This window comes from Felis catus, chromosome F2, assembly GCF_018350175.1.
Source record: "Felis catus isolate Fca126 chromosome F2, F.catus_Fca126_mat1.0, whole genome shotgun sequence".
Lineage (NCBI taxonomy): Eukaryota > Metazoa > Chordata > Mammalia > Carnivora > Felidae > Felis > Felis catus.
In genome coordinates, this window is record NC_058385.1 from 82,751,837 (window position 1) to 82,775,666 (window position 23,830).

At 52.3% G+C, this 23,830-nt stretch overlaps 2 protein-coding genes and 2 pseudogenes across 2 annotated transcripts; all 4 read left to right on the plus strand.

Moving 5' to 3' along the window:
* The first annotated feature begins 879 nt into the window (after nt 1-879).
* Nucleotides 880-10,343, plus strand: LOC101093749 (annotated as a pseudogene).
* LOC111558608 lies at nt 9,071-9,162 on the plus strand (annotated as a pseudogene).
* Nucleotides 10,344-12,787: 2,444 nt separating the features above from the next.
* On the plus strand, nt 12,788-15,179 carry EXOSC4 (exosome component 4). The gene is made up of 3 exons (XM_004000168.6): nt 12,788-13,253; nt 14,452-14,658; nt 14,771-15,179. The coding sequence occupies exons 1-3, from the start codon at nt 13,083-13,085 to the stop codon at nt 15,128-15,130; spliced, it is 738 nt and encodes a 245-aa protein (XP_004000217.1). The 5' UTR covers nt 12,788-13,082; the 3' UTR covers nt 15,131-15,179.
* Nucleotides 15,180-16,253: 1,074 nt separating this feature from the next.
* On the plus strand, nt 16,254-19,683 carry GPAA1 (glycosylphosphatidylinositol anchor attachment 1). Its single transcript, XM_023248272.2, has 12 exons — nt 16,254-16,431; nt 16,698-16,877; nt 16,960-17,071; nt 17,264-17,411; nt 17,491-17,592; nt 17,681-17,877; nt 17,952-18,148; nt 18,243-18,396; nt 18,546-18,641; nt 18,795-18,985; nt 19,067-19,237; nt 19,349-19,683. The coding sequence occupies exons 1-12, from the start codon at nt 16,358-16,360 to the stop codon at nt 19,590-19,592; spliced, it is 1,866 nt and encodes a 621-aa protein (XP_023104040.1). The 5' UTR covers nt 16,254-16,357; the 3' UTR covers nt 19,593-19,683.
* The last annotated feature ends 4,147 nt before the right edge of the window (nt 19,684-23,830 follow it).

The following is a 23,830-nucleotide window of genomic DNA, read 5'->3' on the forward strand; positions in this document are numbered from 1 at the left end:
TCCTCACAGATGAAAACAACAATAAGATGAACACCCAACTCCCCATCAGAAACAACAGAGGCAGGAAACCAGCTGACATACTCCAAGTTCCGGAAAGAATGACTCAAGCAAGAATCCTAGATTCTGGAAAATGATCTTTTGGAAATTAAGGTAAAATAGAGACAGTCCAAGATAAACAAAGACAGAGAATTTGCTGCTAGAAGACCTATCTTACGAGGAATACTAAAGAAAGTTCTTCACAACATGGACACGTGGAAGATCCTGAAGTCATCTCCTTCCAAGGACACAACAAATTGACAACTACACGTGGAGAAATGTCTTCTGAAAAAGCCCTGGAAGCTGGATGAACAAAGCCTCCACAGCAAAGGATTAAATGGCAGCATTGAAACAGGTAGAGGAGGGGCACCTGGGTGGCTCAGTCGGTTAAGCATCTGACTCTTGATATTGGCTCAGGTCATGATCTCGCGGTTCTTGGGTTTGAGTCCCCTGTTGGGCTCTGTGCTGACAGCTCAGAGCCTAGAGCCTGCTTCAGATTCTGTGTCTCCCTCTCTCTCTCTGCCCCTTCCCTACTCACACTTTGTCTCTCTGTGTCTCTCAAAAATAAACATTGAAAAAAATGAAAAAAAGAAAAAAAACCTCACACACAGACTGACTCACCCCAGGACCCAGTGCAAAAACACCAGCTTGAAAAGCACGTAGACCATATATGAATGAGACCCATTTACTAATCCTAATTTTTTTTTCAGAGAGGAAGGAACTTGTTTGTTGAGACTCTGTCCAGAGACAGAGCTACCACAGGCACCATTTTTGTGATCTGATTCTAACTCATTAGCACCAGAGAGCACAGATTGCTGAGGGTCCTGCCCACCCACCACCACCATGACCACTCCACAGCTGGGCCAGGTGAGAGCCCCACCCACCTCTAAGCCACAGTGTGACCCCACCATAGCAGGTGGGCTCCTGTCACTCACAGAGAGGTCGCTGCTTGAGCACCTGGCTCTGGTGGCCAGAGGGGATAGTGTTTCTGAATCCCACAGGACATCTTCTACACAAAACCATTCCTTCAAGACCGGGGAAGGCAGCTGATTTGCCTAATACATGGAAACAAATACAGAGAGTCAAGTCAAATGAGGAGACAGAGGAATATGTTCCCAGTGAGTGAACAAAGCAAAACCTTATCTGTTAAATGAAACAGATAAGCAATCTGATTTCAAAGTAATGGTCACAAAGATGCTCAGCAAACTCAGGAGAAGAATGGGTGAGACAGCGCAAACTTCAACACAAAGATAAAAAATACACTAAAGTACAAAAGAGAAGTCACAGAAAGAAGAATACAACAACTAAACTGAAAAATATCCTAGAGGGGCTCACAGAAGACTGTATGAAGCAGAAGAATGGAACAGTGAGCCGGAAGATAAAACAATGGAACCCAGACACAGCAGCAAAAAGAAAAAAAGATTTTTAAAAAGTGAAGATAACTTGAGGGAACTTTGGGACAACACCAAGCAAAATAACATTTGTGTTATGAGGATCCCAGAAGAAGAGAAAGACAGATCCAGGAAACTTATCTGAAGAAATAAGAAATAATAATCTCAAACCTTCCCCAACCTGGGGAAGGAAACAGACATCCAGGCCTAGGAATCCCAGAAAGTTCCAAATAAGGGGAACCTGAAGAGATCCACACCAAGGCACACTATAATCAAAGTGGTAGAGGTTAAAGAGGGAATCTTAAAAGCAGCAAGAAAAAGCAACGTGTTACTTATAAGGGAAACCCCATAAGGCTCTCAGCAGATTTTTCAGCAGAAACATTGGAGGTCAGAAGGGAGTGACATGACATATTCAAAGTGCTGAAAGGAGAGAACGTCCAGCCAAGCATTCTCTCTCCAGCAAGGTTATCGTTCAGAATTGAAGGGACGAGTAAGAGTTTTTCAGATAAGGGGCACCTGGGTGGCTCAGTCGGTTAAGCATCAGACTCTTGATTTGGGCTCCGGTCGTGATCTCACAGTTTGTGAAATGGACACAAAGAGGCCAAAGCACATTGGCCTCTGAGCTGACAGCGTGGAGCCTGCTTGGGGTTCTCTCTGTTCCTCTCTCTCTCTGCCTCTCCCCACTTGTGCTCTCTCTCTCTCAAAATAAATAAACTTTAAGAAAAGAGTTTCCCAGATAAGGAAAAACTAAGGGAGTTCATCACCACTAAACTGGACTTATGATAATCTTTTTCAGTTTATTTATTTATTTTGAGAGAAAGAGAGGGGGAGGGGGTGGAGAGAGAGAATCCCCAGCAGGCTCTGCACTGTCAGCACAGAGCCCGATATGGGGCTTGAACCCAGAACCATGAAATCATGACCTGAGTTGAAAACATGAGTCGGATGCTCAACTGACTGAGCCACCGTGAGCCCCTAGACGTATGATAAATGTTAAAGGGAGTGCTTAAAACTGAAAAGAAATAGCACTAATTAATAATAAGAAAACATATGAAAGTAAAAATCTCACTGGAGATGTACATGTAGAGTAAAGATACTGGATCAATCACTTATAAAGCAAGTATGAAGGTTAAAAGACGAAAGTAATACGGAATAAAACTACAATAATTAGTTAAGGGATACAAAAAATAGAAAAGATGTAAAATGTGACATCAAAAATACAAAACATGGGGGCACCTGGCTGGTTCAGTCCATGGAGCATGTGACTCTTGATTTTGGGGTTGTAAATTCAAGCCCCATGTTGGGTATAGAGATTACTTAAAAATAAAACTTGGGGGCACCTGGGTGGCTCAGCTGGTTGAGCATCCAAGTTCGGCTCAGGCCATGATCTCATGGTTTGTGGGTTTGAGCCCCACATCTGGCTTTTTCCTGACAGCACAGAGTCTGCTTTAGATTCTCTGTCTTCCTCTCTCTCTGCCCCTTCGCCGCTCACATGTTCTCTCTCTCTGTCTCTCAAAAATAAAAATAAACATTAAAAATGTTTAAAAATAGGGACACCTGGGTGGCAACTCTCAATCTTGGGGTTATAAGTTTGAGCCCCACATTGGGTATAGAGATTACTGAAAATCTTTTTTAAAAATCAAACAACATGCAACTGAACAAACAATGGGTCATCAAATAAGTCAATGAAGATATAAAAAAAAAAAACACCTAGAGACAAATGAAAACAGAGATGTAACATGTCAGGGGCACATGGGTGGCTCAGTCAGTTAAGCATCTGACTTCGGCTCAGGTCATCATCTCACATTTCGTGGGTTCAAGCCCCGCATTGGGCTCCATGCTGACAGTGTGCAGTCTGCTTGGGATTCTCTCTCCCTCTCTCTCTCTCTCTGCCCCTCCCTAACTCGCACTTTCTCTCTCTCTCAAAATAAATAAACTTGAAAAAAAATGTAACATGCCAAAAATCTATGAATACAGCAAAATCAGTTCTAAGAGGGAAGTTCATAGCAGTACAGGCCTACCTCAAGAAGAAAAATCTCAAACAAACAATCTAACTTTACACCTAAAAGAACTAGAAAAAGAACAAGCAAAGCCTAAAGTTAGTTGAAGGAAGGAAATAATAAAGATAAGAGCAGAAATAAATAAAGACTAAAAAGAGAATAGAAAAGATTAATGGTTCTTTGAAAAGATAAAAACCTACAAACCTTTAGCTAGACTAACCAAGAAAAAAAAAAAAGATAGAGGGATCAAATAAAGACAGGCAGAAAGAGAAGTTACAATTGATACCACAGAAATACAAAGAATCGTAAGAAACTACTATGAACAATTAAATGTCAACAAATTGGACAACCTAGAAGAAATAGGTAAACTCTTAGAAACATACAATTTTCTAAGACTGAATCAGGAAGAAATAGAAAATCTGGATATACTTATTTCTAGTAAGGAGATTGAATCAGTAATCAGAAACCTCCCAACAAACAAAAGTCCAAGACTAGATGTTTTTGCTGGTGAATTCTTCCACACCACGCCCCCAACTGGTGAATTCTATCAAACATAAAAAAAAAAAAAAATTTAATACCTATCCTTCTCAAACTCTTCCAAAGAATTGAAGAAGAGAGAACACTTTGAAACTCCTTTTACAAGGCTAGCATTACCCTGATACCAAAAACAGACAAGGACACAACAACAACAACAAAAAAGAAAATTACAGGCCAATATTTTTTTATAATCATAGATACAATAATCCTCAATAAAATATCAACAAACTGAATTAAACACTACATTACAAGGATCATACACCATGATTAAGTAGGATTTATTTATTTGTTCAACATCCACAAATCAATCAACATGATACACTACATTGACAAAAGGAAGAAGAAAATTCATATGATCATCTCAATACATGTGAAAAATGCATTTGGCAAAATTCAACATCCACTTATGATCAAAATTCTCAACAAATTGGGTATAGTGGGAACATCAACATAATAAAGGTCATATATGAAAAGCCCATGGCTAACATCATACTCACCCGTGAAAAACTGAAAGCCTTCCCTCTAAGATCAGGAACAAGACAAGAATGTCCACTCTTACCACATTTATTCAATACAGTATTGGAAATTCCAGCCATAACAATAAGGCAGGATAAGTAAATAAAAAGCATCTAAATTGGAAATAAAGAGGTAAAAATGTCATTATTTGAAGATGATGTAATACTATATAGAAAACTCTAAATTCTCCACCAAAAACCTATTAGAACTAGTCAACACATTCAATAAGGTTGTAGGATACAAACTCAATTTACAGAAATCTGTGACATTTCTTTTTTGTGTGTGGTATTTCTATATACCAATAATTACCTATAAAAATGTAAATTAAGAAAGCAATCCTACTTACAATTGCATCAAAAAGAATAAAATACCTAGAAATAAGTTTAACCAAGGAAGTGAAATCTGAACACTGAAGACTATGAGACACTGATGACAGAAAATTGAAAACAGCACAAAGAAGTGGAAAGATATCCCATGATCATGGATTGGAAGAATTACTATTGTTAAAATGTCCATACCATCCAAAGCAATCTACAGTTTCAATGTAATCTCTATCAAAATTCCAATGACATTTTTCACAGAACTAGAATAAATAATTCTAAAATTTGTAGGAACCACCAAAAAAATCCCAAATAGCCAAAACAATCCTGAAAAAGAACAAAGCCAAAGGTATCATGCTTTCTGACTTCAAACTATACTACAAAGCTATAGTAATCAAAACAGTATGGTATTGGAATAAAAACAGACACACAGATCAATGAAAAACTGAGAGCCCAGAAATAAACCCACACACATATAAACAATTTAATATGAAGAAGCCAAGAACATACAATGGAGAAAGGACGATCTCTTCAATAAATGGTGCTGGGAAAACTGGACAGCCGCATGCAAAGGAATGAAACTTGACCACTATCTTACACTATACACAAAATTAACTCAAAATGAACTAAAGGCTTGAGTATAAGACCTGAAACCATAAAATTCCTAGGCGAAAACAAAGGCAGTCAGCTCCTTGACACTGGTCTTAGCAATATATTTGTGGATCTGACTCCAAAGAAAGGGAAACAAAAAGCAAACATAAACAAATGGGAAACTAAAAAGCTTCTGCACCGCAAAGGAAACCAGAACCAGAAAGAAAAGGTATCGACTGAACAGAAGATACTTGCAGGTCCTACATCTAATAAGGGCTTAATATTCAAATATATAAAGAACTCATAAAAAGTAAGGAACTCATACAACTCAACAATTTAAAAAACAACCTGATTTAAAAATGGGCAGAGGATCTGAATAGATATTTTTCCAAAGACAAACAGGTGGCCGACGGACACGTGAAAAGACGTCCAACATCGCTAATTATTGGGGAAGTGCAAACCAAAAGCACGATGAGACCGACACCGCCTCTCACCTGTTAGAATGGCTAGAAATCACAAGTGTTGGCCAAGATGTGGGAAAAAAGACGACCCTCGCGCACTGTTGGTGGGAGTGGAAATTGGTGTAGACACTGTGGAAAACAGTATGGAAGTTCCTCAAAAAATTAAGAGTAGAATTGCCGCATGACCCAGCCATTCCACTTCTGGACGCTTTTCTGAAGAGAACAAAAACAATAATTCAAAAAAGATATCTGCACCCTTATGTGCATAGCAGCATTACTTACAGTCATCAAGATATAGAAACAACCCAAGTGTCCATCAGTGGATGAATGGATAAAGAGGATGTTACACACACACACACACACACACACACACACACACACCTCATAGAATATTACTCAGCCAGAAAAAAAGAATAAAATCTTGCTATTTTTTGATAACATGGATGGACTTGAGGGTATTATGCCACAGGGCATAAGTTGGGCAGAGAAAGACAAATATATGATTTTACTCCTGTGGAATCTGAACGAACAAAGCAAAACATAAATTCATAGATACAGAGAACAGACTGATGGTTGGGGGGGGGCGCAAAATGTGTGAATGGATCGATTGTATGGTGATATTGGTCGTCTTCTGGTGGTGGTCACTTTGTAGTGTATACAGATGTCGAATATAAGATCGTATGCCTGAAATTTCTGTATAATGTTATCTATCCATTTTACCTCAAACTTAACAAAAAGACAATTCTTCAAGCTGAAAGGAAGTCACATGAGATGGTCATTGAAGTCCAGTGTCTCGATGCGACCGCGGTGCCAAGACTCCCGGCTTGGAGGGCTATGAATTAACACACTGATGTTGTGCCCAGCCGTTGCACTTGAGGCAACGGCAAAGGCGCACGGCCTCCCGGTGGAGGGAATCCAGGACCTGTGGCCCAGGCGGGGCTGCCGCACACTCTCCTCCGACAGACGCGGGGCCCCGAGGCTGAATCTTGCGCGGCCCCTCTGGCACAGAAGTAGCCCCTCCCACCTACCGAGGAGCCCGGTGGTGTCCGCACCTGGGGGTAGATGGGGACACACCGCCCTCCCTGGAAGAAACGAGATCCGGTTATCAGCCCCTGGAGTCTGGACTGGGCCTTGGGCCTTATTTTGTCCAGAAGAATGCGGTAGAAGTGTCAGCACGCCTGCATCAACCCTTGACCTTGAGAGGCCTGGCAGGGGCAGGACTTCCAGGAGGGCTGTGGGACCCGCTTACTCTGGATTTTGACCAAAGGGCCAACGGCATTTATCGTAGGAGGTCTCGTAAGTGTTGGTGAGAAGAGCAGAATGCGTGGCATTTGAGCCAGAACCTCCTCCCTCCCAAGCCCTGTTCCCAATCATGAAAGTTCCATCCTGACAGGGTTTAGCCAAGAACGTGGGGACTCCCCTCCCCCGGCGCCCAGCCCTACGTGAGAGGGTCCACACTGGGCAGGACGAGCTGAGGCTACCATCCCCCTAACACACGCTTGTAGACCAGGGGCATTTCCTCTGTCCTGCCCCCAGTTCCCCCAGACCCCGCCCAGGACTGACTTTCTTTGGATGTTGAGTGTGGTGCCGTAGGAGTCAATGTTGAGATCTTCGTGCTGAAAAGTTATGAAAAGGCTCCAGCAAATGACCACAAACTCGAAGGCTTAAAACGACACACATTTATTCTCTTACAGTTCTGGAGGCCAGAAGCTCCAGACGAGTGCTATGGGTTAAAATCGAGGTGCTCGCGGGAATGGTTCCTTCTGGAGGGCCCCGGTGGGGGGGGGGGAGAATTCGTTCCATGCTGTGCGCTTGGGGCTACATCGCTCCAGTCTCTGTCTCCACACTTTGCCTTCTCTTCTTTGGTGACCAGACTAAAGGGGATACTCGCGATGACACTGAGGGCCCGCCTGGATAATCCCCGACAATCTTCCCATCTCAAGATCCTCAACTTAATCTTACCTGCAAGATTCCTTTTGCCACGTGAGGTAACACTCATAGCTTTGGGGGACTGGGGCCTCGGAGGGTATCCCTCAGCCTAATACACCGGCTGGACACGAGGCGTCCTCCAGCCGCACGCTGGTCCATCGGCCGTGGATGGCACCTCACCGGCGGGGGGTCACTTAAGCACAATCTTTGCCCGGTTGGTGGCTGAACCCCAAGCTGTCCTGACCCACATGTGACTTCTAGGAAGCCAGGCTTCAGTATAAGTCCCGGGTGGTGGGGATCTGAGTAGTGGCATCATAGGCTACGCACTGTGGAGGAATAGACTTCACGGAACTGTCCAGACTAGACATGAAAACTAACAAAATAATAATAAACGAAGCCACTGGACAAATAAACTAACAAAACAGCAAGATCAACAATGATTAACCAGTCATAATCCAGAGTCACTATAATGGCTCGTCTAAAATGTCCAGTTTTCAGGGCGCCTGGGTGGCTCGGTTGGTTAAGTATCTGATTCTTGATCCGGGCTCAGGTCATGATCTCACAATTCGTGAGTTCGAGCCCCGCGTCAGGCTCCGTGCGGACAGTGCGGAAAGTGCTTAGAATTCTGTCTCTCTTTCCCTCTCTCTCTCTCTCTCTGCCCCTACCCCACATGTGCTCTCTGTCCCTCTCTCTCTCTCAAAATAAATAAGTAAGCTTAAAAAAAAAAATTTAAGTGTCCAGTTTTCAACAGAAAATCATGAACTGTGCAAAGGACCAGGGTGGTTTGGTAGTTGCCCGGGAGAGATAGGTAACACTAATTGCTTTTTGAAGCCCAGATTTTGCACTTAGCAGAAAAAGACATCACAGCTTTGCTTAGGCAAATGCCCGTGAGTGGAGTGGCCGGGGGTCAGCGGGTGGTTCTGCACAGCTTTCACTGCTGCTGCTAAACACCCCACCCGTGCAGCAGTGACCCGTGACCCTGGACCCTCCCACCCAGAGTCCCTCTGCTAGCACCGCCCTCCTGGCTTACCCAGGCTTGCCCTACCTCCCACTGGCTAGTGCTGCACGCTAGGGACCCAAGTTAGAGCTGATGGCCTGGGGCAACAAGCTCACGACCCTGGACTCACCTATCTTCCCGAGTTCCCCTTCAGTCTAATGGGAAAGTGACAGCCCGTTGAGGGTCCTGCACACTCCCAGCTGACTATTAGCCCCTCTGAGGGTGGGACACTGTCGGGACGCGTCTGTGCTGTCCTCGGTGTCAGGGTTTCTGGCTGTGCCTTTCCCCGCGGAGGCTGCTGTGCAATGGCGGCCAACAGCAGCCTCCCCGGTAGTGTGTGCAGCCTACTGACTGCACGGGTGGCCCTAAGGGACCGCGGAGACAGCGCTTCCAGTGGAGATTGATGTCTGATCACATGCTTTCTCCAATCTAGGCTGCAGACAGGTATGCGGGGTGTCTTTGGAAAGCCCCAGGGCACAGTGGCCGGGGGTGCGCACTGGCCAAGTCGTCGTGTCCATCCGTACCAAGCTGCGGAACAAGGGGCCTGTGACGGAGGCCCCGCGCAGGGCCAAGTTCAAGTTCCCTGGCCGCCAGGAGATCCACATCTCCAAGAAGTGGGGCTTTACTGAGTTTAATGCGGACGAATCTGAAGACATGATGGCTGAAAAGCCGTTCATCCCAGATGGCTATGGGGTCAAATACATCCCTCATCACGGCCCCTTGGACAAATGGCGGACTCTGCACTCACGAGAACTTCAGACTGCCCGTCCCCATTCATGCCCACCAATAAATCCTGCTTCCTGCCTGAATAAACAAAAAGCAAACCGAAAAAAAAACCCCAAAAAGCATAAGGGAAACGTGTTAGAGAAATATTTCGGGAAGACAATTCACGACATTATGTTGATCTTCTTTGTTTTGTGATGTTTGTGCTTTTGGTGAACTCTAAAAATTTACGTTACGTGTTAGGGTTTCTCTTGTCACTCTGTTCACTTAATTTCGCGTATATGATTTTGTCTTCTATTTGTTGAAAACAGCACTATGCAGGAAAGAGTTAACACGGCGGGGCTGAGACGGCTCTCCTTCGGAAGATGTGCTCACAGGGTTAGCTGGTGTCTGGGAGCTTCAGTTTCTGGAAGGTTCCTGCCGTTCCCTAAGAGTGGCCCATTGAGCCTAAACTCAACAAATAAATATGGCTTATGCGGAACTCCTGACTTCCTCCTAGGCATGAGAAATCGGGGTTTGTGCCAGGCAGAGGGCGCCAACATGACCAGCCCTCTGTGAACACCCTGGGTGCTGAGTCTCCGGTGAGCATCCCAGTGGACAGCATTCCACACATGCTGTCACCGCCTGCTGCTGTGGGAATTGGGAGTGTGCCCTGCGGGGTCTCTGGGAGAGGGTTCTGGAAGCTGTGCTTGTTTCCCTGATTTTGCCACATGTTCCTTTGCTGATGCTGATTACCACCCGTTCTCTGGAATAAAGCTCAGCCACAAGTTCAACAGTCTGTGCCAAATTCTACAAGTCCTCCAAGCAAATCACTGAATCCAGGAGTGGTCCGGAATGCCCGACACAGCTCCCAAATTTGTACAAGTGTGAGGCCCTCCAAACCTGGATCTACCTGTGTTTACAACACACGGTCAGAGAATCCAGGGGGGCAGGAATGGCCCCCTAAACTGGAGACGCTGCCAGGCTGGAAGCAGGGGTGGAGGGGACGCTTCCACTGAAGGACAATAAGGGTTCCACTGACCTGGAGGGAAGAGCCATCACCCAGCCACTTTGAGCTCGGGGCTCTGCAGGCCAGGACCAACATTATTCTGCTTGTCCTGGGTGTGCAACTGGGGCAGGACACATGCGGGGACCCCTGTAGGGTTTCCACCTGTGTCAATGGACAACTACTGCAATCTTGACCCAGCAAGGACGGGGACAATCCGAGCTCAAACCGCTGAGAGAAAAAGGCTGGATCAAACCACCAGTAACCAGCTGGATCCGGCCGAAGAACTGACGGCAGGGAGACTGTGGGTGGGGGGTTGCGGAGGACGATGGCCATCATAGCCTTAGACCAGGGACAGTGGCAGGGCCGTGGCCGACTCACAGCTTTTGTGCTGTACTCAGCTCAGAGACCACCACCTCGGAGGGGACGCTGTGCTTGCAGGACTTGGGCTCCTGCTATTACACTGTGTCCATTCTGCCCGCTTTTCTCGGGACATGACGTTAATCCTGCTTCTATTGAGGGGCAGGGTCCGTGTCCCTCCCCTTGTGCCTGGGCAAGACCTTTGTGACCACCTTGACCCATGCAGTCTGGTGGGAATAACACTACGTGACTTCTGGGGCTAGGTCTTAAAACACCACGTGTCCACCTTGTCTTTTGAGGTCACCGTAGAACCCAGGCGCCATGCTTCCAGGAAGCATGGGGTGCATGGAGAGGCTGTGGGTAGGTATGCTGTCTCACAGGCCCAGATGAGGCCCTGGCCAACAGCCAGCAACAACCACGAAAGATGCGAGAGAGGAAGCCCTCAAGACCACACCTGTCAGTGTCCACGGGGACCACAGGCAGGAAAGATCCCCAGTGCAAACCACCTAGATGAGCCCAGGCAATCCTCTGGATTGCACGGTCTGATAATATAATTTTTTGTTATTTGAAGTCACTAAGGTTATGCAGCAAGAGATAAACAGACATGCAAACTCCACGCAACCCCTTTTGGAAAGGGTGAGGGTATCTTCATCCTCAGAGGAAAAAGGTGGCCCGTTTTCCGGCTTTGCGGGAGCTGGATGTAAACGGAGGGCATTCTGGGAGCGGGGCCTGTGCACCTTCCTCCTAGCACCTCCTCTCAGTGTGTGGCAACCCTTTCAGCTCATCTTCCCACTTTCCAAGTTGGAGCACGGGCTCTGGCTTCCTAAGCACTGTAGAGGAGCTGAGTCATGCCGCTGGAAGGGGGGGACACAAGCCTCCTGCTGGGGACCTTGACCACTGGGAAACAGAGACACCTGGAGTAGGAGGTACCTGGGGAGGAAAACCCCTCATATCTCCCCCCTATAGACACACTGGCAGTTCCCTCCTGTGGGATTGCCACCAGGTGCTGGAATACACCAAGTCAGGATAGGGGAAAGAGAGGTGAAGTCAGTAACACTCAGGACTGGCAAGGATTATGTAAAAATGTAACAGTTACTCTTGGTGGGAAGAGAGGGGAAAAAGGAACTCTCGCGTTTACTCTTCATTCAGAGAATCCGCATTGTGGGATTCTATCCGCATTGCCTAAGCCCCTCGACAGGCACCCACTGCCCACGTGGGGCAGTAGCGGGGATACATCCTGGCAATCAAAAATTAATTAATGAGAGTTCCACAAGATTGCGTGGATTTCATAAGGTGTTGAGTGAAAAACAGAAAAGTGCGTATGAAAGAATCCCATTAAATAGTAATAACCACCACAGATCCAAATGCTACATGACTGTACAACGGCGTGTATCTGTGCTTGATTCACATGTGATCACATTTGAGTGTGGAGAAAAACCTGGAAAGAACTATTTATTACGGTAAGGAAGAGGGTGTGGGGGCAGAGGGGATGCGGACAGAAAGAACTCGGCCAACATGGAAAAGAAAATCTTAAACGCTCAATCAAAGGAGTATGAGCCTGTGTGTGTACCGTACAGATTATGTGTCAATTTTTTTTTAATGTACAAATGTAAAACCTAAACGGTAAGAAAACGCAAAGCGTGTCTCGGCTTGGGTGAACGCATGCCTTTACGGCTGCGGAAGAGCAAGAAAACCAGCGCTGACGGGACGCCGCATCCTGCAGCAGGCGCTGCGCTCTCCCGCCCAACCTCCGAGGAGCCTCCGCGGCCAGGGACTAGCAGGCAGGGCGCAGGCGCGGTCCCCGAAGGTGGGGTGGAGGAGTGGCCGGGCGCGGCAGGTCCCGGCTCCCGGGGACCTGGTGTAGGCGCGTGCGGGAAAGTCCGGGGAGGTCTCGGGCGGGGGGGGGGGGGCGGTGAGCGTTAAAACCGCCCCCGCGACAAACCCGAAGGGGCGCGGCCGGGGGATCCTGCTCCCTGCCGGTCTCCACCTCTGGCAGCCGTGGGACAGCGCCCCAAAACGCCCGCGGGCGCAGCGCTCTTGCCCGCGGTCAGCACCGCCCAAGACTCCCGCGGGCGGAAGCAGGGCAAGCGGGGCCGCACGGCACCCTAGTGCTCCGAGGCCGGAAGTGGGGCGTTCGGCCGCCGGAAACCGCAGGCCGCCGGGAGGTCGGAAGTGAGGGTCAGAGCCGCCGGGAACTGTAGTTTTGCCGGGGGCGGAAGCGTGGTAGCGGCCGGGCGACATGGCGGGCCTGGAGCTGCTGTCGGATCAGGGCTACCGGGTAGACGGACGGCGCGCCGGGGAGCTGCGCAAGATCCAGGCGCGGATGGGCGTGTTCGCGCAGGCCGACGGCTCGGCCTACATCGAGCAAGGCAACACCAAGGCGCTGGCGGTGGTCTACGGGCCGCACGAGGCGAGTGGGCGTGCGCGAGCTGGGCGGGGTGCGCGGGGCCTCCAGGCTGAGCTGAAGATGCCGAGGCGACAGCCGTCGCGCGCCGCGTCCACCCAGCCCATCTTCAGGGCCGCCGCCGCTCGCTCGGCTCCAGAGCCAAAGTCCTGGCAGCGTGGTGCACCGTGGTCCCCGCCTTTCTCACCGGCCTCTCTCCCCTCCGCCCTGCCCTCCTCTTTGCTCTTCCTCAAAGCGCCCCCGGCTCTCCCGCGTTCGCGTCCTCTCTCTGCTCTCTACTCTGACGTCATCCCCCGGGTGACGCCTCCCCAGACCGCCTTCCTCACGTGGCAAGCCCCCTCCCCTACAACCACACACTTCCCTGCCTTTCGGTCACTTCAGACGGCAGTCTAACTCCGTGAGGACAGGGACTTTATTTTTATTTTTTAAAACATTTTTTTTTAACGTTTATTTATTTTTGAGACAGAGAGACAGAGCATGGACGGGGGAGGGGCAGAGAGAGAGGGAGACAGAATCGGAAGCAGGCTCCAGGCTCTGAGCCATGAGCCCAGAGCCCGACGCAGGGCTCGAACTCAACGGACCGCGAGATCGTGACCTGAGCTGAAGTCGGACGCTTAACCGACTGAGCCACCCAGGCGCCCCGAAGGGACTTTAAATAAAATCCTGATTTTTTATTGCCTTGTCTCCGTTGCTGGAGAAGGGAAGACCACTGGGGTGGAAGCAAACACAGCACGTCCGCAGAGTGGAAAGGCTGCTGGTGGGAGGTGGGGGATTGCTCAAAGTGAGATTGAGGGCTTTCTAGGAAGGTGAGAACTCACCGCTTCGCAGACCAGGGAAAGTATTTATGATTTTGTGTCACACGTGATGGGGAAGCTTTGGGAAGGCAGTACCATATGTGAGCGTGTAGAGGAGACAAAGTCAGACTTGATACTTGTGAATATACCGGCCCTGGCTACAAATGGAGAATGGGCTGGGAGGGGATGAGGCGAGGATGGAAACGGGGAGACCTGAGGGGGGATGATGGCTTAGAGATGGGCCAAGTGGCCCTCCTGTGGGGCGTTTGAAGGTAAAGTGGCTGTGTTGTTGAGATGTTGGAAGAAGGAGGAGGGGTGGGAAGGAGCCTGAGGTCCGGGGCCTGAGCTAGAGGAAGGTGTAGTGCGAGCTGGCAGGAGTGAGGCTGGCTCATGTGTCCTTCCTCCCCTAGATCCGGGGCTCCCGGGCACGAGCCCTGCCTGACAGGGCCCTGGTGAACTGTCAGTATAGTTCTGCGACCTTCAGTACAGGCGAACGCAAGCGGCGACCACATGGGGACCGTAAGTCTTGTGAGATGGGCCTGCAGCTGCGTCAGACCTTCGAGGCGGCCATCCTTACACAGCTGCACCCACGCTCCCAGATCGATATCTATGTGCAGGTGAGCAGGCAGCAGCTATCCGCCTGGGGAGGGAGAGGGATGGGGTGGGGGTTGGGAGTCCGAGGTCAAGAGCCTGATACACTGATGCCGCTGGTGGGCGCGGTTCCTGCAGGTGCTGCAGGCCGACGGTGGGACCTACGCAGCTTGCGTGAACGCAGCCACGCTGGCAGTGCTGGACGCCGGGATACCCATGCGGGACTTCGTGTGCGCCTGCTCGGCTGGCTTTGTGGACAGCACGGCCCTGGCGGACCTCAGCCACGTGGAGGAGGCAGCTGGTGGCCCCCAGCTTGCCCTGGCCCTGCTGCCTGCCTCAGGCCAGCTTGCACTGCTTGAAATGGACGCCAGGCTGCACGAAGACCACCTGGAGCAGGTGCTGGAGGCTGCTGCCCGGGCTGCCCGTGACGTGCACACCCTGCTGGACCGTGTGGTTCGGCAGCATGTACGGGAGGCCTCCATTTTGCTAGGGGACTGAGCGTCTGGCCGCCCGGGCCCGGAATAAAACTCACACACAGTGCGCTGTACTTTGATCGCCCCATAGCACTTCCACACCCTCCCAGCCTGGCTTGGTACTTGCTCCGGGGGTGGGGGGGTGGGGGGGAAAAGGGACCATCTCCCACACATGAAATACATACTTCCTGCAACCTCAAGATTCAAACCCTGAAGAAGAAGGTGGGGGGAGTGTGTCCGTGGATGAAGAGCAATTGTGCCAGGCAGGGTTCAAGGCAGCTGAGCATGGCCTGTAATGGCCAAGCCAATAGACTCTGGAGTCTGTTTTCACACCTGCACATCCGAGGCCCTGAGTTCAACAAGGGCTGAGGGAGAATTCAAGCTGGCTCTGGGAACCCACCACGGAGATGTGGGGGCCGTGTCTCACATCGTCTTGACTATGGCTTGGACTGAATGGCCCCTTTCAACCTAGGAGCCCTTTGGGCCTACTTAGTCTCAGGCTCCAAGAGCACAATAGATACATGTTGTCTAACGGGGTCTTCTCTACACACACACACATGCATGTGCGCACCTGCCTGAGCACTGAACACCAGCCCCTGCAGCTCTCCCCCAGGGGCTGCTTCTCCCCTAATGTCTCTGGCATCTCTTGATCTGAATAGGAGTGCCCCCCACTTTCTCCTCCACGTGTCCCAGCTCCTTTGAAACCCATTTTGGCCAACGGTACTATCTGCACCTTCCTCCCTGTGGTCATCTGGTCCTGATGACCTCGGTGCTGGACTCACACTGATTTCACTTCTGCGTTCACCGCCATTTTTGACCGACATCCACAGAAACGAATCAGCCAATGCCTTGGCTTCGCGGTCCACGGAAGCCCTCTTCCTGTCTACCCACCCCAGACATTCGGACCTGTCACTGCCAGCAGCCTCCGTGCTCTGCGGTTTTCCTCCCTACCGCCCTATTCATCCCCTCTCTGGTTCTCCAAATCGGAGCTTTCTCGCTACCCCCGGCCAGCAGCCAGCGGTCTCCACTGCTTTGCTCTCGCGTGGTATACACCTCCTGCCACTTCCCCTGGAGACCGCTCTCCGGCCCGCCCGAGTACCAATTCCGTTCCGCGCATGCGCGGCGGCGCGTTGGCCTTCGGGAGCGGAAGTGCGTGCGGGCGCGCCGGTTCCCGTCGGGCAGGCGCGAGGCGCCGGTCCCCGGGGCTGCAGCCGGCCGGGGGAGCGCGGTCCCGGAGCCGCCCCTCCCGGCCATGGGCCTCCTGTCGGACCCGGTGCGCCGGCGCGCCCTCGCCCGCCTCGTGCTGCGCCTCAACGCGCCGCTCTGGTAAGGGCGGGGCCCGGGGAACCCGGCGCCGCGGCCGCCGGCGGCCCCTCCGGCTGCTAGCGCCAGTCGCGTCGTTCCCGCCGGCATCGCTCGGGGCAGCAGGCCCGGGGCTCAGCTCTCCCGTCCGATGTCCCGGGTGCCCGGACTCCAGGGCCAGGTCCCTCACACACGCCCCCGCCACCCCCGGTGCAGAGGTGGAGGCCACGGGCCGCGGTGTCAGAATCCCCTAACGCTCCGGCGGTCTCCTCCGTCCCCTCTCCCTGCAGCGTGCTGAGCTACGTGGCGGGGATCGCCTGGTTCCTGGCGCTGGCTTTTCCGCCCCTGACCCAGCGCACATACATGTCGGAGAACGCCATGGGCTCCACCATGGTGGAGGAGCAGTTTGCGGGCGGAGAGCGTGCCCGAGGCTTCGCCCGAGACTTCGCTGCCCACCGCAGGAAGACGGGGTGAGCGGTAGAGCTGTGGGTCTGGGGGAAACAGTGGTGGTCAAAGTCAGGGAGCTCTTAAAGGTTCTCTTTGTGCCTCCAGGGCTCTGCCAGTGGCCTGGCTGGAGCGGACGATGCGGTCAGTGGGGCTGGAGGTCTACACGCAGAGTTTCTCCCGGAAACTGCCCTTTCCTGATGAGACCCGCGAGCGCTATGTACTGTGGGGGAGAGGATGTGTCTGGGACCAAAAAAGACCTTGAGAGGGTGGCTTGGGACTGGGAAGCTCAGTGGTGCCAGGTCCTGGGGCCCAGGAAATTCCTAACGGGCATCCTAGGGCGAAAAGGGGAGAGGCTTCAGCACTCTAGGGTGGGGTGGTGCTGAGGCTTCCCCGCCAATACTGCATACAGATGGTGGCCGGTACCAACGTGTATGGCATCCTGCGGGCCCCACGCGCCGCCAGCACCGAATCCCTGGTGCTCACTGTACCCTGCGGCCCCGACTCTGCCAACAGCCAGGCTGTGGGGCTGCTGCTGGCGCTTGCTGCCCACTTTCGGGGTGAGGCTCAGGGGCTACTGCTGGCAAGGGAGGGTTCGGCCTCTGTACCAGGCCTTGCTGACCAGCTTCTGGTCCTCAGGGCAGATTTACTGGGCCAAAGACATCATCTTCCTGGTGACAGAGCAAGACCTTCTGGGCACTGAGGCTTGGCTTGAGGCCTACCACGACACCAACGTCACCGGTGGGTGCTCTTGCCCTGCCCCGCCCCTCTCTCAGGGCCACTGTACGCGCCAGCCCTCCGTTGGCACCTCATTCACCTGCTCCTACAGGCATGCAGTCATCCCCTCTGCAGGGCCGGGCTGGGGCCATCCAGGCAGCCCTGGCCCTGGAGCTCAGTAGCGACGTGGTCACTAGCCTCGATGTGGCCGTGGAGGGGCTCAACGGGCAGCTGCCCAATCTCGATCTGCTCAACCTCTTCCAGACTTTCTGTCAGAAAGGGGGACTGCTGTGTACTCTGCAGGGCAAGGTAAGGGGGCCGCCTGCCTGGGCAGCCTGGGACCTGTGTGGGGGTCATCTGACCTCGTCCCCAAACCCTCTAAGCTGCAGCCCCAGGACTGGACATCGGTAGACGGGCCGCTGCAGGGTCTGCAGACACTCCTGCTCATGACTCTGCAGCAGGCCTCTGGCCGCCCCCATGGCGCTCACGGCCTCTTCCTGCGCTACCGTGTGGAGGCCCTGACCATACGTGGCATCAATAGCTTCCGACAGTATAAGTATGACTTAGTGGCAGTGGGCAAGTAAGTGGCTTCTGGTCCTCCCTCCTTCCTTGCTTAGGGGGGCGAAGGGGTGCTGGGGGGTCCGGCTGGCCCTGACGCTGCCCCACGCCGGCAGGGCCCTAGAGGGCATGTTCCGCAAGCTCAACCACCTTCTGGAGCGCCTGCACCAGTCCTTCTTCTTCTACGTGCTCCCCGCGCTCTCGCGCTTCGTCTCCATCGGCCTCTACATGCCCGCTGCTGGCTTTTTGCTCTTGGTCCTTGGTCTCAAGATATCCTCTGACGGGCGGCCAGCCTCGGGTCCCCTCCACTCTAGGCTGGGAGAGCCCGTGGTCCTTGGAGTGGGGGAGTGGGATGGGCCCTGGGGCCCCCGCTGGGCAGATCCCATCACAGCTCTTGTCAGGGTCCTTGACTAGACCACGCTCTGGAACTGTGGATGCAGTTGCATGAGGCCGGAGCGGGCCCTCAGGAGGCCGGGGGCGCCTCTGGACCTGGTCCTCCCCTCCCTCCAGCACAGGTGATGGCCCCCCACTCCTGCTGGGGAGGGCTCCTGGGGTTCCGGTGATTGGTACTGCTGCCACTCAGTCTCCACTGGTGGGGTGTTGGTGAGGATCCTTGGGGCCCCCCTGGCCCTAGGGCCCAGGTCCCAAGTGTCCATGTGCCCTCGCAGAGCGTGGGGCTGGCCTCGCTCGTGGCTCCCTTGCTGATCTCACAGGCCATGGGCCTGGCCCTCTACGTCCTGCCAGTGCTGGGCCAGCACGTGGCTACCCAGCACTTCCCCGTGGCCGAGGCCGAGGCCGTGGTGCTGACGCTGCTGGCCATCTATGCGGCCGGCCTGGCCCTTCCACACAGCACCCACCGGTGAGCAGCTGGGCCGGCCGGGCGGGGACAGAGGGTGCCCTGGACACACAGGCAGCTGCCCCTGAGCCCCTTGTCTTGCAGGGTGATGAGCGCACAGGCCCCAGACAGAGGCTGGATGGCACTGAAGCTAGTGGCTCTCATCTACCTGGCACTACAGTTGGCCTGCGTTGCCCTCACCAATTTCTCGCTGGGCTTCCTGCTGGCCGCCACCATGGTGCCCGCCGCCGCGCTCACCCACCCCTGTGGGCCCCGGTATGTGCCGGTCAGCCCCCGTCACAGAACTCCACACGAGGTGCCCTGCCCCCAACCCGGGGCCTGCGCTCCTCCCCACAGAGCCCCGCCCGACCCTGCCTCTCCCCCCAGGCCTCTGTATGCCGCCCTGCTGGTGCTGACGAGCCCCGCGGCCACTCTCCTGGGGTGCTTGTTCCTCTGGCGGGAGCTGCAGGAGGCCCCGCTGTCGCTGGCCGAAGGCTGGCAGCTCTTCCTGGCGGCACTGGCGCAGGGCGTGCTGGACCACCACACCTACGGCGCCCTGCTCTTCCCGCTCTTGGCTCTGGGCCTCTATCCCTGCTGGCTGCTCTTCTGGAACGTGCTCTTCTGGAAGTGACGTGTGGCTGTCCTGTGGTACAGACCGGGGTGGGGACTCCCCAAGCACCCGGTGTTCTCTTTTTGGGAAATAAACAGGTGTTTTGTTTTCAGCTGCTGTTAGGGCTCGTGGCCCACTGTCCGCTGTCCTTTTGGAGCTCCTAGGCACGTGGACAAAAAGCTCTGTCTGAGGGCCTGGCTTTCCCACATACCTCCTTCCTGGAGGGCACTGCCCTGGTCCCCTTGCTGCTGGCAGGAATGAGGGCCCCAGCCGGCACATCAGCCTCCAAGGAGAGCCTCGGGTGCACACTGGGCTTGGCCTCTGGAAATGGCACGTGTAGACCCTGCCCTGGCCCCAGCCCCACGGGCATTATGGGAGCTCCCTGCGTATCACAGTGGGAGGCAGGGTGCCGGGTAGGAGGAAACGCTGTGGTGGGTATGGCTTGGGGCCTGATGGGATCTGAAGTGCCCGGAGACCACACTGCTCTGTCTTCAGCGCTGGAGTTGAAAGCGCAAAAGGGCTTGAGCTGGAGCCCTGCAGAAAAGCCCTGGGGCATGGGGAGTGGCCCCGCCCAGCTTCCCTGGAGCCGACTGGCCCAGGCCAGCCACCCGTGAGAGGCAGGGGGTCCGAGGTGGAGCGGTAGAGCCCCACCCGGCATCGCCTAGGAGCGGGCGGGCCACATACGGAGACCTCTGAAAGGAACTGGAATGTCTAGTGTCCATTCTGGAGGGGAGAAAAGCAAAATGTTGCTTTTCAGGGTCACATCAGGTCAAGAGGCAACTCCTCGAGGGCCAAGGCACCCCTGCCAGCACCTGATGTGGCGGCTAGACCAGTCAGCCTCCTACCGGCCTCAGTGTGGAAGGAAGGCAGAGCTGCCCCGCCTGGGGAGTCCGCTCAGGACCCGTGGCCCTTCGGTGTCACACCCAGAACGGTGGGTCTGGGAGGAAGCTCTAGCCCCCAGACCCAACCCTCTGTGGGTCACTGCTGGCTCTCTGCTGAGGGGGCCACGTGCTCTTTGTCCAGCATTGTTGGGGGTGGGGGTGCAGCATGGGCGTTGGAAACCCCACTGGGGCCAGCAGCCTGTCTTTGCCCACTGTTCCCAAGTCCAGCCGGAACCTCTGGTCCCTTCAATGTTGAACAAACTGTTCTGCCCCGCCTCCCCCGGGGCTGGGAAGAGACTTGCAGCCCCCAGCCTCCCAGCGTGCCTCCCAGGCTGGCTTCTGTCAACCCTGTGCTCGGATAAGTCACAGGACAAGAGTCCTCCTGTCTTCTAAGATGCACAAAAACCTCTGTTTTGCCTTGGTCTGTTGTCTCTCTCTTTGTGAGCTAGTATCCCTTCCAAAGGATTCCAGAATCCCTCCCAAGCCTTTTCCCCAGGCTTTGGCCTTGATCAGTCACTTAAAGCACAAATCATGAAAATCTATTAAATCAGGGAACACACAAGTGGGGGCAGAAGCACAGAGATCATCTCAACTGTATTCTGAACTTGTGCAGAACTCTTTGTACAAAAACTTCTGAGACCATGGGAATGACAGAGTTGGTTTGTCAGGAAAGCAGAATTTCTATTCCGATTTTCAGCAATGTCACTTGTACAATACATTTCTTAAAACTAGGAAATGTTAGGCTGTGGAAATGTAGGTCAGGGGTATAGCGGTGAGTATAGGTCATACATAAACGCTCTACTTGATGGAGTGGTAGGGCCTGTACCTTGAACCCAGTATCTGTTCTCTGGAGTCATACAGCCCAATTTTGAATCCTGTGCTTTGAGGTGTGGCCACGTGACTATGCTGTGGCCAGCAGGATAAACACAAGCTTCCAGGGTGAACACCAAGCAAAGACCTCACCCAGAGAGACTGGCCCTCTGAGCCCCATCCTTTCTCTTGCCCACAGGGATGTGGAACTGATGGTTGGAACGTGAATTGTGTCTAGGACCTGAGGTCCAGCCCGTGTCGAGAATGGATGGAGAGGAGCAGGGACTCCCTGGGCTTCACACAGCCCTGGGTTGCTAAACTGGGCTTCATCTACTAGAGAGGGAAACAGACTTGTACCGTGTGTAAGCCACTGTCATTTGGAGTTTTCTGACACTCAGATCTAGTTCCAACCAATACAAGAGGGACCATTGCTGAGCCCAGCTCACGTGAGGACTCAGAGTGGAGGGTGTCCGCTGGGTGAATTTGGGAGTATTTCACTATTGTGTTGATAATCAGTACTTAATAGTACATACTCCTTTTTGCTTGCTTTCTAGGCCCCAGAACAGAAGTGTCATGGGGGGGGGGGGGTGGCAGGAACACTGTCTTATCTCCTGCTACTTTTCCAGCTCAGGGCCAGATACACAGTAGAATGTTCATCTGTATTTGTTGAATGAAGGGAAATCAGAGGGAGACGACCTGGAGGCCCAGAAGGAGGCTCCAGGGGGCAGACCTGACAGCTTTCGCAGGGGCTAGAGGATCGCCTGTGCTGGGAGGTGGGGTGAGCACAGGAAGGTGAGGTGAAGGCCCCAGCCGGCAGGCCACCCTCCACCCACGTAACACCCGGCAGCCTCCCCACAACCGGGCTCCGTGCAGATGCTCTGCTCGGCCCTGGGACGCCTCTAGCAACTCACCTCGGTGTCCCAGACTTCCTGTGCTCTTCTCAAGCCATTTGCCTGGTTACCCCCGCTCCCCCCGCGGCTCCAATGTAGACAACTTGGGGACCGCTCTGGACACCATTATCCAAAACTGCTTCTGCAAGCCCCAGCTGCCTTCATACCCCCACTCAGGTCCTGTCTCCTGCTTCCTGCCAGGCCCCAGTGTGTCACCTCTGCCTCCTGAATGTGTGATGGTCACCTCTAAGTCACAGTATTCAACCTGAACACCTCCCACCCCACATACACCTTCTCCCCTAGCACGCTCGCCCAGGCCTGGACCCAGGGTCAACCTAGGGGGTTGCCCATCTTCAGGGGATGCCCATCGCCCCCAGGATAGAACCAAACTCCCCACCTTGGTCTCCAAGGCCTGTGCTTGCTCCTTTTCAACATTGTCCTTGCCCCAAAAAGCAACCTGTACCCTACTTCTCTCCTTCCAGCCCCTGACACCATTAATCTACTTTCTAATTCCAGATTTGCCTAATCTGCACTTTAATATGAATGCCCTCATACATATGTGTCACAACTTCCTTTTTATGGCCAAATAATGTTCCACGTAATGGACATGCCACATTCTACCCATTTATCAGTTGATGGACATTTGGATTATTTCCTCTTTTTGGCTGTTATGAACAATGTGCCTATCAACAGTCATGAGCAAGTTTTTGTGTGGACATATGTTTTCTCTTGGGCATACACCTAGAAGTGGAATTTGGAGCTCGAAATTTTCTTCTTAGCACTGCTTTTGATACATCCCGTATGTTTTGTTTTTATTCACCTCATTTTCTAATTTTTCCTGTGATTTCTTTAACTGGCTATTTAGCAATATGTTAGGGGAGCTTGTGTGGCTCAGTTGGTTGAGTATTCGACTTTGGCTCAGGTCATGATCTCACAGTCTGTAGGTATGAGCCCCACATCAGGCTCACTGCTCTCAGTGCAGAGCCCTCTTTGGATCCTCTGTCCGCACCCCCCCCCCAAAATAAATAAAACATTAAAAGTAATATGTTATCTAACTTTCACATATTTATGAATTCCCCAAATTTCTGTTATTGACTTTAAATTTCATTCTGTTGTGGTGAGAAAACGTATTTTGTATGATTTTACTACTTTTAGATTTACTGGGTAGCTCAGTTGGTTAAGCGCCTGATCTTGATTTAGGCTCAGGTCATAATCTCAGGCTTCCTAACGTGAAGTCCTGTGTCGGGCTCTGTGCTGACATAGGGGAGCCTGCTTGGGATTCTCTCTCTCCCTCCCTCTCTGCCCCTTCCCTGCTCATTCTCTCTCTCTCTCTCAAAATAAATAAACATTAAAAAATTAGTGAGACTGGTTTTATTTTCTAACATATGGTCTGTCCTGAAGAATGTTTCATATGCACTTGAGAAGAATATGTACTCTTCTGCTGGAAGAGTGGTTCATTGATGTTTAAGTCTAGTCGGCATTGTTCAGTTTTTCAACTCTTCTTTGCTGAGCTTCTGTCTAGTTCTATCAATTACTGAAAGTGGAATATTGAAGTCTCCAGTTATTATTGTTAAATTGCCTACTTCTCCTTTCCATTCTGTCAACTTTTGCTTCGTGTATTTCGGGGCGCTGTTAGGCAAACATATCTATACAATTGTTAGGTCTTCTTGGGGCGCCT